The 12,782-nt window shown below is 39.8% G+C and overlaps 1 protein-coding gene across 3 annotated transcripts in view; it reads left to right on the plus strand.

Moving 5' to 3' along the window:
• Positions 1-12,782, plus strand: part of Klf12 (KLF transcription factor 12) — a 397,981-nt gene that overhangs the window by 240,417 nt on the left and 144,782 nt on the right. For all 3 annotated transcript variants that reach the window (XM_051195288.1, XM_051195289.1, XM_051195290.1), the window contains one exon: positions 11,986-12,532. In XM_051195288.1, the coding sequence (XP_051051245.1) occupies positions 11,986-12,532 (547 nt within the window). The remainder of the gene's footprint in view (positions 1-11,985; positions 12,533-12,782) is intronic.

The following is a 12,782-nucleotide window of genomic DNA, read 5'->3' on the forward strand; positions in this document are numbered from 1 at the left end:
TCTTAACGGACACCATTAACTTGAAATTTCTGCCCTTTCTCTTGCTTTCACGTGTAAACAAAAATGTTTTCTGGGGACATAATTTATTCTTCAGATTCAATTTTGTCCACTAACGGTTCCCTTTACTTAGCATTATCTAAAATACTTTCCACTGGCATTCAATGTTATACCCCAGTCTTCCCCAATCACTGGGATAGCAAATGATTCCTTACTAGCTACAGCAGAGATTTATCCATCACTTCCACACTGCTGGTCTTGTGTCCCCTACACTCATCTAGTTCATGGCTCATTACAACCATCATTATTGGCTCCCTCCTCTTATTATACCCGGTCTTCTGCTCTCATTTTCACCAGTATAAAAATAAGGTCATAATTATTCTATTTTGTCAAAATCTCAAATGGACACAAATGTCCAAATATAATTGTTTGAAATAATTTCCCTATCTCCTGTTTTCACAGGAAGATTTGTAACCATAACAAAAAGTATTCAATAATATTTATAATGTCTTCATGTATTTGTTACTACATACATTAAGAGATCATGTTCTATGTAGATTAATACATAAATACTAAATACTTTCTACCTTCTAGTCAATCTTTAATTTTTTTATTGTTATTTTTATTTTGTACATACAAATGCTTTGCCTGCATAGTCTACCATGTGCATGCAGTACCCACAGAGGCCAGAAGAGGGCAATGGATCATCTTGGAACCAGATACAGACAGTTGTAAGAGGCCACGTGGATGCTGGGAATTGAACCTGACTCCTCTGGAATGGCAGCCAGTGTGCTCTTAGCTACTAAGCCATCTCACCAGCCCCTGCTGATCTATTTTAATGCATAACTTCACTATGCATGTCTGCCTTTTCCCTGGGCTGCATTGTCAACTACCCAACCAACTTTGCAAGAGTGTACCACCCTGATTCTTCTCTATGTTGCTTGAGATACAGGTTCTGTTGAAGTCAGTAGGCGTTATTGCTTTGAAATTTTCTCTCAAAGCAATCTAAAACAGTCACTTGTGTGGAATTAAAAAGAATGTTGGATATGTTTTCTTACAAACACAACAGCAGTCTTTAGAAAGGTTCTTAACTATGATGGCACCCTGACCCCTTGGGCTCATCCCACAAGTTGCCTGGACTAATCTGCTGTCTTCTCTTGACCTCAGTTTTTCTCTGTTGCTGTGTTGATTTGTGCTTTTATATTTAGTTATTTTATTTTATTTTACATATCGATCCCAGTTCCCTCTCTCTCCCTCCCTCTTTCCCTCTCTCTCACCCTCACATGCACCCCGACCATCCTCCCCTCCCCTCCCCCCCCACTTCACATGTAGGGTGATGCCCTCCAGGAGGGGTCATCTAAATCTGTCAAGTCATTTGAAGTAGGGACTGGGACTTCTCTCCTGTCTCTAGGTTAAGGCAGTTATCCCTCCATGGGGGATGTGCCGGCAAAGTCCTTTTGTGCACCAGGAATACATCCTGGTTCCACTGTCTGAGGTCCCTTAGACTGCTCAGGCCTTCTAGCTGAGACCCATATTCAGGGGATCTGAGTCAGTCCCATGCTGGATTCCCAGCTATTAGTCTGGGGGCCCATTAGCTCCTCCTTTTCCAGGTCAGCTGTCTCTATGTGTTTCTGCAACCTGGTCTTGTTCTCTCCCTCTCTGCATCTGAATTCTAGTTTGGCTCAGTGTTTAGTTGTGGGTATTTGCTTCTGTTTCCAACAGGTACTAGATAAGGGCTCCATGATGGTGTATAAGTTAGTCTTCAATCTCATTATCAGGAAAGGGCATTTATGGTAGCCTTCCCACTGTTGCTCAAATTGTTAGTTGGGGGTCAGTCTTATAGATCTCTAGACCTTTCTTTAGGTTCAGTTTTCTCTTCAAACCTATAATGGCTCCCTCTTTAATGGTCTCTCTCTCTCTCTCTCTCTCTCTCTCTCATATTTAGTTTTAAAAGCATATTCTCAGTGGTGAGTCTTCAAACTCCACAGTGGCATCTGTTTGAGGGTGTCATTGTACCATTAAAAATATAGTATTTAGGAAAGTATTTAGAATGGCCTGTGAATATAAGGGCACTTGCTGTGCACTTAAAAGGGTAGGAGAGGGAACAGAGAGGAAAATGGCAAGGACTGGATGCTTCAAGTATATTAAGATTTCTGCAAGCTAGTTTCACACCATGCCTATCTCCATTTAAACTCTGATTATGTAATACTCTAGTGATTCTGCTTTACTCTATCTGTGTGAGCATTGCTGTTACTCTGTGTGTGTGTGTGTGTGTGTGTGTGTACATGCATGTACTGGTGAATGTATGCTTTCACACACATATGTTGAGGCTGCAGGGCAGCAGATCTTATTACAGATGGTTGTGAGCCACCATGTGGTTGCTAGGAATTGAACACAGGACCTCTAGTAGAGCAGCCAGTGTGCTTAAACTCTGAGCTATCCCTCCGGCCTCCATCCCCCTTTTTGAGATAGAGTTTTTTACACTGGCCTGGGACTCACTGAGTAGCCAGGCTGGCTGCCCAGCAAGAACCAGAGATCCAATTGTTTCTGTCCCCGCCCCCATCCCCAGAGCTGAGATTATAAGTGAATATGTGATACCTGCTTTTTCATTGGGCACTTCAATAGTAACTGTCAACCCAGCCCGTGCTCTAGGCATTTCCAGTCCTTGTTCTATAAAATGTTTTAGTTAAGAGGAACACCAAGTTGAGATTGCCACCATCATTGTAAGTTATACCTGAGTAAGCAAATTCTTCCCTGTGGGGTGCAGCTATATATTTTTACTGTATTTCTATTTCTTCTTTCTTCCCTGGCCTCCAGCCTTGTCTACTCTGTTCTTACATGATTGTCATGATGGACACAGTGATCAGGGAATTCCTTCATAGAAGTCATTCTATGTGAAAGTAATGATCGTGTGCAACTATGCGCCCCATGGGCTACTCTAAGCCAAAAAAGGACATCAAGACACCTAATGCATTGGTGAGCTGGCTCAGCTAGTAAAGGCACTTGATCCCCAGAACCTACAAAATAGAAGGAGTTCTCGCTTCCTCCAGCACTATTGCAAACACACACACACACACACACACACACACACACACACACACACACACACACACACACATGCGCGCGCACACACACACACATATTGCGGTAAATAAGGATCAGGATAAACAAATAGGCCGAATAGATGTTTATTCAGGGAGAAATAACTTACAACCTAGACAGATGAACACCAGGAAATTCAACCCGATCCTCTCCTGTCCGAGTCACGAGTCACGCCAGAAAGAGAGCGCCTTTCCTGGCCCCCTCTGACCTCCTTCCACAGGTCACTTCCGCCCATGGCTCCACCCCCCCAATGGGCATGGTCAGTGCCACAGAAGGAGACAAAGTGAATATCCCTCTACACACACACATACTTTAAATAAGCAAATGCAGAAAAGAGAGCTTTTAAAGTTTTAAACAGTATAATATTCTTTGATCCCTAATCCTGCACAAATCTGAACCTCCATTACATTACCTGGCAGTCAAAATGGGAGGCTCAAAATGTTTGTTTATAGGAAAGACTTTTCCTGATTTTTGTAATAAGGTGGTATGGAATTAAGTCCAAAGCTTATGAAGCATTGCTGGGGCTTTCTAGAAGGCTGGTGCTGTTACCTGAGGGATTTCCCAGGGATAGGCAGGCAAAGTTTGAGTTTCCTCAACTTTCTTACTAGTTTTGTAGGGGCGTGGTGCCACCACTGTAAGGTGTGTGTGTGTGTGTGTGTGTGTGTGTGTGTGTGTGTGTGTGCGCGCGCGCGTGTGCATGTGCAAGCACATACGTGCATACATTCATCCCATGACAAAACTGGCGTTTACAGAACAGCCTTAGTTATTGGTATTAAAATTCCCCTTTGTTTAGGCATGGTCTCTTCATGTGTTTGCTGCTGTGTGTGTATCAGTGTGTATAAGCTCTCTGTGTATCAGTGGCCCTTGCTTCTGCAGAGATATTTCAGTCATGGCATTTGATTGTGTCACAGGAGCATTGGTGTCATAGAAACCCCTGCTGTGTGACTAGCATTATGTGAGTTCTGGGCATTCAAATTCAGGTCTCCCTGCTGGCATAGCAATCACTTATACCCACCAAGCTAACTCCTGCCTGGTTTTTCTTGCTTTCCTGCCTGAAGACAAAGGTCTGGTATTTTAGATGGGGTAGGAGAGGTGGTTGCTATGGGTTTTGGAGAGGGGCAGATAGGCAAAAGGAAAGAGGTGGAATACAGTGGATCTTGATGTAGAAGCATTGCTCAATGAAACTGTATATAACAGAACGTGTCACTATACAGCTGTCAAAACTCATAGGACATTTCAATACAGACTGAGTCATAATGTAATTTAGAGACTATGCTTGATAATGTATGGGTTCATTACAATCTATCACACAATTATAGTAAATTCTTAGTCATTCCATATACCCAGTATGCCGCACCAATGCAAGATGTTAATAACAGGAGAAATTATGCGTAGAAGGAGTCTATGCATCTCATGTACTCTGCCAAGTTATTCTCTAAATCTAAATTTGTACTATTTGTTTCTTGTTGATTTCCTTCTCTTATTGCTCCAGGGAGTATCTTGATCATGGTGTTGAAAAAGAGTGTGGAAGTAGAAATCCCTGTCTTATTTCTGACTTCACTGAGAATGTTTGTGGCTTTTCTCCATTTTAGAGGAATGTGGATTGGGATTGTGAGTTTCTCAATTATGAATTTTATTGTGTTGAGATGTGTTCCTTCTGGCCTTACATTCTCTAGAGCTTTTATCATAAAGAGCATGTTGGATTTTGTCATAGGTTTTATCTGCATCTATTGAGTTAAGTACTTGACTTTTGTCTTTAAGGCCATTTGTTGCTTATTACATTGATTGACTTGTTGAAATACCTCTGTATCAGGGAGAAAACCAACTTTCATGGTAACTTTCTTCATGTATGAAAATACAACATACTCACTTTTCAAATAAATTCACTTATTCATCCTTCTCATAAGACTTTAATCTGTTATCTTTGTCTACCAATTGCAAGATTAATATCAAAAGCTACTACCACAGCATATATAGAGTTAAAAGGAGGGAACTTTTTCTTTTCCACTAATAATTAGAGATTCTTTTGTTCTTCTTATTAAATGGACATTGCTTTTCATCAGGTGATCTAAGATGTTAAAGTTTCACTAGATAAGAGAAGAAAACATTTTCTTGACACCCTTTGTAAGACTTAATTGAAAAACAATTGTTAAGCAGTAGACAATGAACTTTCTAGTTTTCTGATTTTGTACTTTGATTTGATATGTCCCCCTCTCTTGCTTTTTGTTGCTGTGGTAAAATACTGAACAAGACTTATTTGCCTAACAACTTACAGTTCATCTTGGAAGGGAACCAAAGTAAGAACTCAAGGAAGGAAGTGAAGCCCAGACCACAGAGAGGGGTAGTTTCCTTGTTTGCCCGCCTTCACTTACCAAGCTTCCTTTTTTATATGACCCTGGCCTCCTTGCCTAGGAATGCTAATAACGTCCACAGTGGGCTGCATCCCTCTACGTCCGTTAGCAGTCAAGAAGTTGCCCCTCCACCATGCTCACAGACCAGTCAGTGAAGGACCTTCCTCACAAGTTATGTCAAGCTGATCATTGACTGACTGTGGACAAGCACTACTTCTAACCTGACCAGATGGAGAATTTAAGTGTTTTAAGATACAAAATATCTTCAAAGCCATATTCCTTTGTATCAAGCATAATGTATAGTCATCAATTAAGTTATGCTACCACTTTCTTTTCTTTGTTGTTTGTATTTACATATAATATTGACATTCATGTCTGAACATGTTTGTCCATCTTTTGGGTACTCAGGGATATCTGCTGTTAATTTGAAAACTGCATTTAAAAAAAAAAATCCCCCTCCCTTCCCTTCATTCAACCAGCCAAGCCTGGCAGAGCATATGGCTGCACCAGAGTTTTAGAGTGCAGTCAACTGTGAATGTTGATTCTGATTGCATTGGATAAACAATGTAACTTATGAAAGCCCTGAGATAAAAGTCATGGGAAATGTAACAACCAGAAAATAAGGAAGCAGTTGGGAACAGTTTGAATGATTGTCCTGAAAGCTTTTATAGACTCACATTCTTGTTCAGGAGTAAAAGTAGCCAAAACAAAACAAAGCCACAAAAATTGTTATATTATACTTACATTATGGAATTTTTACAATTGTGTATGCATGTGCGTGCATGCGTGTGTGTGTGTGTGTGTGTGTGTGTGTGTGTGTGTGTGTGTCACTGCATACATATACAAATCAGAGGACAAATTGAGGGAGTGGATTCTCTTTTTGCACTATGTGGATCCCAGGGACTAAAAGCACAGTGCCAGCAAATGCCCTTACCTGCTGAGCCATATTGCCAGCCCTGCCTTCTATTTTTTGTTTGCTTGCTTGCTTGCTTTGTTTTGTTTTTGAAGAATCGCCTTCCGCATTGTCAGCGCACATGTTCTTATGAAGCAGTTTACTTAAATATTCATTCAAGTATGTCATCCTTCCACAAAGTAGGTAACTCTGTCAACCATTTGAGTATCAGTTATCAGAGTAGGACAGTGTGAGTCACTTCCTCTTACACCCATGGATGACATTAGAGAATGACAGTTGATCTTTCTTTGGTGTACTTTATTTCTTCCTGTTTTATAAACTTAACATTTTTTATGGCATTTACGTTTACCACTCTGCCCTCGAACGTGTGAAGAAGGTAAATCTCTGGAAACCAATTAGTGAGCATCAGGACATACGCAATAAAAGTATAACAAATTGGTTAAATTTTCAGTGAAACTAAAAGAACACAAAGAAAACTGAAGTGTATGATGTAGCCACAGACGGAGAACAATGGCCTTTACATTGGAAGCAAAATAGCTGGACTTGTAGGGTGCTCACATCAGCCATGATTAAAGGGAAAACGTGAGGTCCATAGCTTTTATGGCTGCCATATTCTCAAAATAGCCCTTTCATTAAAATAGAGTTGTATTAAAAATAACGTGGTATAAAACATCAAATGACACAGGTATGTGATCAGTTCAGTTACTTTTGGCAGCAAGAATAGAGTCTATTTTAAAGAGCAGAGAAGAGATTTAAAGGATTGTAAACACACATCAGCTCATGAGGAACGGTGCTGGTGAAGAGCATGGAGGGCTTCAGAGGCTCTGAATTTGACTACTGGATGCGAATGTTAGGAACTGAACTGCAGAGCAGCACACATGCTTAGCTGCTGAGCCATTTCTCCAGCTGCATGTCTGAGGGTCAAGCTGCACTCTAAGCTTCATGGAAACAAAATTACTGCTGTGGTAGACGAAGCAGCTATGGTTTTTGGAGTGGTTCATGTTGCAGCATCAAGAAAACTAATCAATTAAATAAAATGTGTTCCAGCAGCTGTGATATGGTTCTCTTGTGAGTCAGTCTGATTAATGAAAAAACAAAAGGTTGAATGTTGAGGGTATTTTTAACCATGTGATGTCCCAAGAACAACACACTCTATTTTTTAATGTGTGTCTGTTTGTTTTGCAAGGCCTGTACCCCTTCAGAGACTCTTCCCAATCTTGAACTGGAATGCAGTGATCACTTAGCTGAGAGATACTTGTGGCCATATGTTGGCTTTGTTTGGAGTCTTTACTTCCAAGAAAAAAAAAAACATTCTGATCATTTGCTTCTCTTTCTCCCGCTGCAAGAACTTGATGCCATCAGTGTTATGATAAATCTTTCCTGCCATCCTGGTCCCACAGCCTCCTCAGCCTCCTCAGACACTATATTAATTATAATACTGTTGGCCGCTGACTAGGGCTTCTTATTGGCTAGCTATGTCCTAATTATTAACAAATAACTACTAATCTGAGTATTTCTACATGGTCCTCTCTTCCTGGGAATCACATGACAACTTGGACTCTGCCTACACCTCCCAGAATTCTCCTTGTCTCCTAGTCACTCCTATCTGGCCAAACAGTGTTTTATTGATCAATCAGTAAGAGTGACATATAAAGAATGGCATCTCCCATCACATGAGTTCAATCTTCAAAACAGTTTTACAAATTTGAAACTAATGTTCTTCTTTTCTATTCTGAAAGTCTAAAACTTTAGAGAATTCAAGTTGATGATATTAATAAAAAGTAAAATGGGTTAGATCATGAATTCAGATCTTTGGAATTCTTTTCCAAGTTTCATCTTCTTTTTATAATATTTCAGAACAGCCTACAAAAGATTCCTTTCCTAGGTAAGAGACATAATAGGCAAATCTTTCCATAACATGACCTAAAAGTTCACTTGAAATTATTTCTCAAAAATTTTGTAAATGTGACATAAAACATAATTTATTGAAGTGATTGACAGATAGCTGTCACCGTACTATGTGTGTGGAAGATACACCTAAAACTCCCTGGTCCCATTAAAGGTGTAATAGACACCATATACATATCGGATAGCATTTCACAGCCCTTTATTCAAATCCTCCTCAACCAGAAGACTCCTAGGTACCACAGGGATTTCCAGAGAGGGTAGTGTCCACACACAGTTGTTTAAGATTTGCAGGTGATTAAAATACGTGATCTCAATTAAAGATCCTGTTTGTCCTGTGGTTGACCAGAATAAGACTCAGCTGTTGGTAAAGTCTGACTGTGGGGCACTGGTTTATTTAGGACTCTCCAGAAAATAACATATGAGGGACTTGGCGCTCTTTTCTACATACATTCATCAAAAAGCCTACAGCTGAAGAAGTTTCATTTTAAACTGTTTATTCAGGAAGAAGCTTATTGATTAGCAACACTCAATTCTGTCCCCCCAGATGCTTAAGAGAACATGTCACTGTGATGCTGTGTGTAGCATTTTCTTGTGTGGATTCTTGTGTGTAAAAATCAATTTTATGACATGAGAAGAAAGTAATAATGTAATAGGTTATCCTGCTTGGATTTTAGCTTGCTTGCAAATTTTCTAGGGTGTGTTAAGTATATTGTTAGATTTATCTTGCACGGTTTCTTTATGTATGCACACTATTATTTCCTAAAACATTATTTAAAAAGATAAAATTTTATAGTGGACCCTTCCAAGGGGCATTATATAACTTTCTGGAAAATGAAATTGCCTTCCTTTTGGCAAAAATCCAGTACTCCCTTGTATCCCTGGTGACATTGGGAAGTCTGTTGTTTTTGCTGGCCCGTGAGAATGTGGTAAGAGTTCCATGTCCCCCAGTGAAATCCAGCTTATATGACAGCTTCCCAAACCAGAATCTTTGTGTATTGGAAAACCACAGAAACCACTTAGTCAACACTGCTACAGATTTATAGATGGCCACGGATGTGTCCGGAACTGAGCAGCTTGAGGAGGATGACTTTCTCCGTGCAATCCTTACTTGGTTCTTCTGACAGTTGCCCCCTGTAGGTCCCTGTCCTTGTTCCTTTGTATTGCCTCCTTTGTGTGCCTCCCAGTGCCAGGCCTGTCCCTCTCCCCTTCCTCCTGTGTACCCCAGCCTCTTCAACGTGCTCTTCATCTTCTCTGCCTCCCTTACCTTCCAACCGTGTTTCCAGCACCTCATTCCAGCTTAGGGATCCAAACCTCAGAATGACTGCATTTTGGAAAGCAGAGAAATGGATTCCTGATGATAATTTCCGGGTTGGGCCTTGCAGGTCTTTTCTAGTTCTTAAAATGAGGAAGGAGGGGTGTCATGGCTATTTAAAGGCCTTACCTTTTAACATTGCTATTTACAAGTAGGCCTGTGCTGCCCAAAGTGGGAAGTGTGAACAGCTCTACCTGCCACATTGTGAATCTCAAGGGATTAGTAACTACTTTTGGGATAAGATGCCTTGTCGACAGACACTGAAAGCAGATGAAGGGGATAATAATGATTTTATTGTCTCAATATTGATAGAGCATACTTATTTAATATCCTGGCTTCATTTTAACATAAGTTCCATATGTTCCCATTACCTTGCCATCATCTACCAATGCACTATTTCATTTCCAATAGGAACTGCTTCTACAGGGATGAAATACTGCTCAACCCTCCAATTTTAAACGTTGGTTTTCACATAAGGTAGAAATAATCATTGCTTCCAAATTAATTATCTAATATGTAACCAATCAAGACTGTATTACTGAGATTGGTGCTGTTTAGTAACATGTTTAATGATTTAAATTTTGGATTACAAACCAGTTACTATCTGTTAGGAAAGAAATACCAAGGACTTTCTATATACATATAAAATACTGATTAAGAAACAGTTCACATTATTCTATAGAAACAAAACTTTAATGATGATGCTAAGAATAAAGTAGTAACATATTCTAATAGGAGGAGCGATAATGTCTACAAAAGTAGTGCAGTTTCTAGTGCTTGCATGTTTGTTTGTTTCTTAATGTGTTTGGGATGATTTAAAACATTGTTTCTCAGCTTTAGTACCTAAAGTGCAAGTCCCAGTTAGGATTTCATACAGAAAGCATTATAGCTCACCCAGCGTTTATATTTCTAATTCAAATGCTTTGCAGGCAACCACTCAGCTAAGAAGAGGGAAAAGGCATTAAAACATCAACCCCGTTTTCCTTGCATTTTATCTGGTACCACTGTTGATTTGTTTTCTTTGCCTTTTGATTGTGGCTGAATGAAACACCCTCACACTACTGCCTATTGTATGCTTTGAATATAACTATAATTTATATTCTATAATGAAAGTGTTTACGAACAACGTTTAAAAAAACTTTAAATGTATTTTCATGTTTTCAGGAAGAATGGCAAATGTAAATCTTTTGTGAAATGAAGAATTAAATGACCAACTTAACATAACTGTTGTTTTGATACCATAAGATAGCTGAAAATAATGATTTGGAGTTTTTATCTAATAGAGTGGTACTAATAGAGTGTTGACTTGGTTAAATTAGCTATAACAAAATAACTTGCCATAGTCTTGTTGTCTCTGTGAAGCCTCTACTGACACACTCCAATAGAACAGGGACCGTTTGGTCCCAAGAGTGTGCCTTTCATAAATACTTGTTCAACTTAGGAATTAATAGATGTGTATTCATGCCCATTAATATATACTGAGAATATTAACGTGTGTTCAACCATAGAGTGTTATTAATTTCTCATTAAAATGTATAAGAATACAAATGAACTTAAACAAAATTATTTTAAATCAAACAAAAAGTCAATAGACAATTTAAAATTTCTTATGTGTGATTTTCTGAAAACTTTCCTCAGGTTTCAGTGTCATTGTTGTGTGCAATGAGGCTTATAATTCAACCATTTCAGATGATTAAACTTTTGTGACTTGATGACAAGTCCTGGGAGACTAGGGAACGTTTTGTGCCTTCACTGAATGAGCATGTCCTAGTAGGTCTTGTGTTGACCACGGATGTAGAAAGGTCATAGCAAGTTTCCCAAGATTGCTGCTAGATGACATTTTCTCTCTAGATCAGGCTCATGTTGCACAAGGGTAAAATCATTTATTACGTTGTGCAACTCCAGAGCCAGAGAAGATGGCTCGGTTCATCTAATGAAAACTCCCATTCCTTCCTAAGAAAACACTGGAAGCAGACTGCAAGTGCAGGATGGACCCAGAAGAATGGAAGGGATGTTTTGATTAAATCAGTCTTGTTTACACAATTCTAAGATGAAGTTTTTACACCCTGAGCTTGGCTTTTGAAAATTCAACATGGATCTATCTGTTGATCATTTGTAAGTCCCTGTGACCTCTTGTATGAATAGTGAATGTAGCTTAAGTTGTGTATTTGTCCTCCAATAGAATAGAAATGTCCTCATCCTGAATGGCTTTCTTATTCTTGTACATTTCACTTTCAGTTTTCATTATTGTGACTTACAGAAAATGTTTTTGAAAATCTGAGTGAATAAACTAATTCCTCACTGCAATGAGGGAAAATTTGTATGCTTTCAAATAAGAAATCATGCATCTATTGAAAACATATCATTATTAATGATAAATCTGTCCCATTTTCTCCTTGCAGTCTCCAAACGTCCACAACTACCCCGATATGGAAGCTGTTCCCCTGTTGCTAAATAATGTGAAAGGGGAGCCCCCAGAGGACTCATTGCCTGTAGATCACTTCCAGACACAAACTGAGCCAGTGGACTTGTCAATCAACAAAGCCAGGACCTCCCCTACCGCAGTTTCATCCTCCCCAGTCTCCATGACAGCGTCTGCCTCCTCACCTTCTTCAACTTCAACCTCTTCATCATCTTCTAGTCGTCCAGCCTCATCCCCCACTGTTATAACATCAGTATCTTCAGCATCGTCTTCGTCAACAGTGTTATCTCCAGGACCCCTTGTTGCCTCTGCATCTGGTGTGGGCGGCCAGCAGTTTTTGCACATCATTCATCCTGTCCCACCTTCCAGTCCCATGAACTTACAGTCTAACAAACTCAGTCATGTTCATCGAATCCCCGTGGTGGTACAGTCAGTGCCAGTTGTCTACACAGCTGTACGGTCACCTGGAAATGTGAACAACACTATTGTTGTGCCACTCCTGGAGGATGGGAGAAGCCATGGCAAAGGTAAGAGACACAAAGTCTCGCTGTGTTTCAGCACTAGAGAAAGCCTGCATTTTTAATTGTCTTTTTGTTTTCATTGACAGAGATGTAGATTGTGTGCAGAGACTATGTTCAAAGAATCTGGGTAGAACCATGCACACCATCTGATTTGCGGGACTGAGTAGAGAGAGCTCTGCTTGGGAGCGGTCACATATGTATGGACCCTTAGCTGAATACAGGCCATACACTTACTTATTGAGTCACTTCATGGCAG

The sequence above is a fragment of the Phodopus roborovskii genome, unplaced genomic scaffold (assembly GCF_943737965.1).
Source record: "Phodopus roborovskii unplaced genomic scaffold, PHOROB, whole genome shotgun sequence".
Taxonomy (NCBI): Eukaryota; Metazoa; Chordata; class Mammalia; order Rodentia; family Cricetidae; genus Phodopus; species Phodopus roborovskii.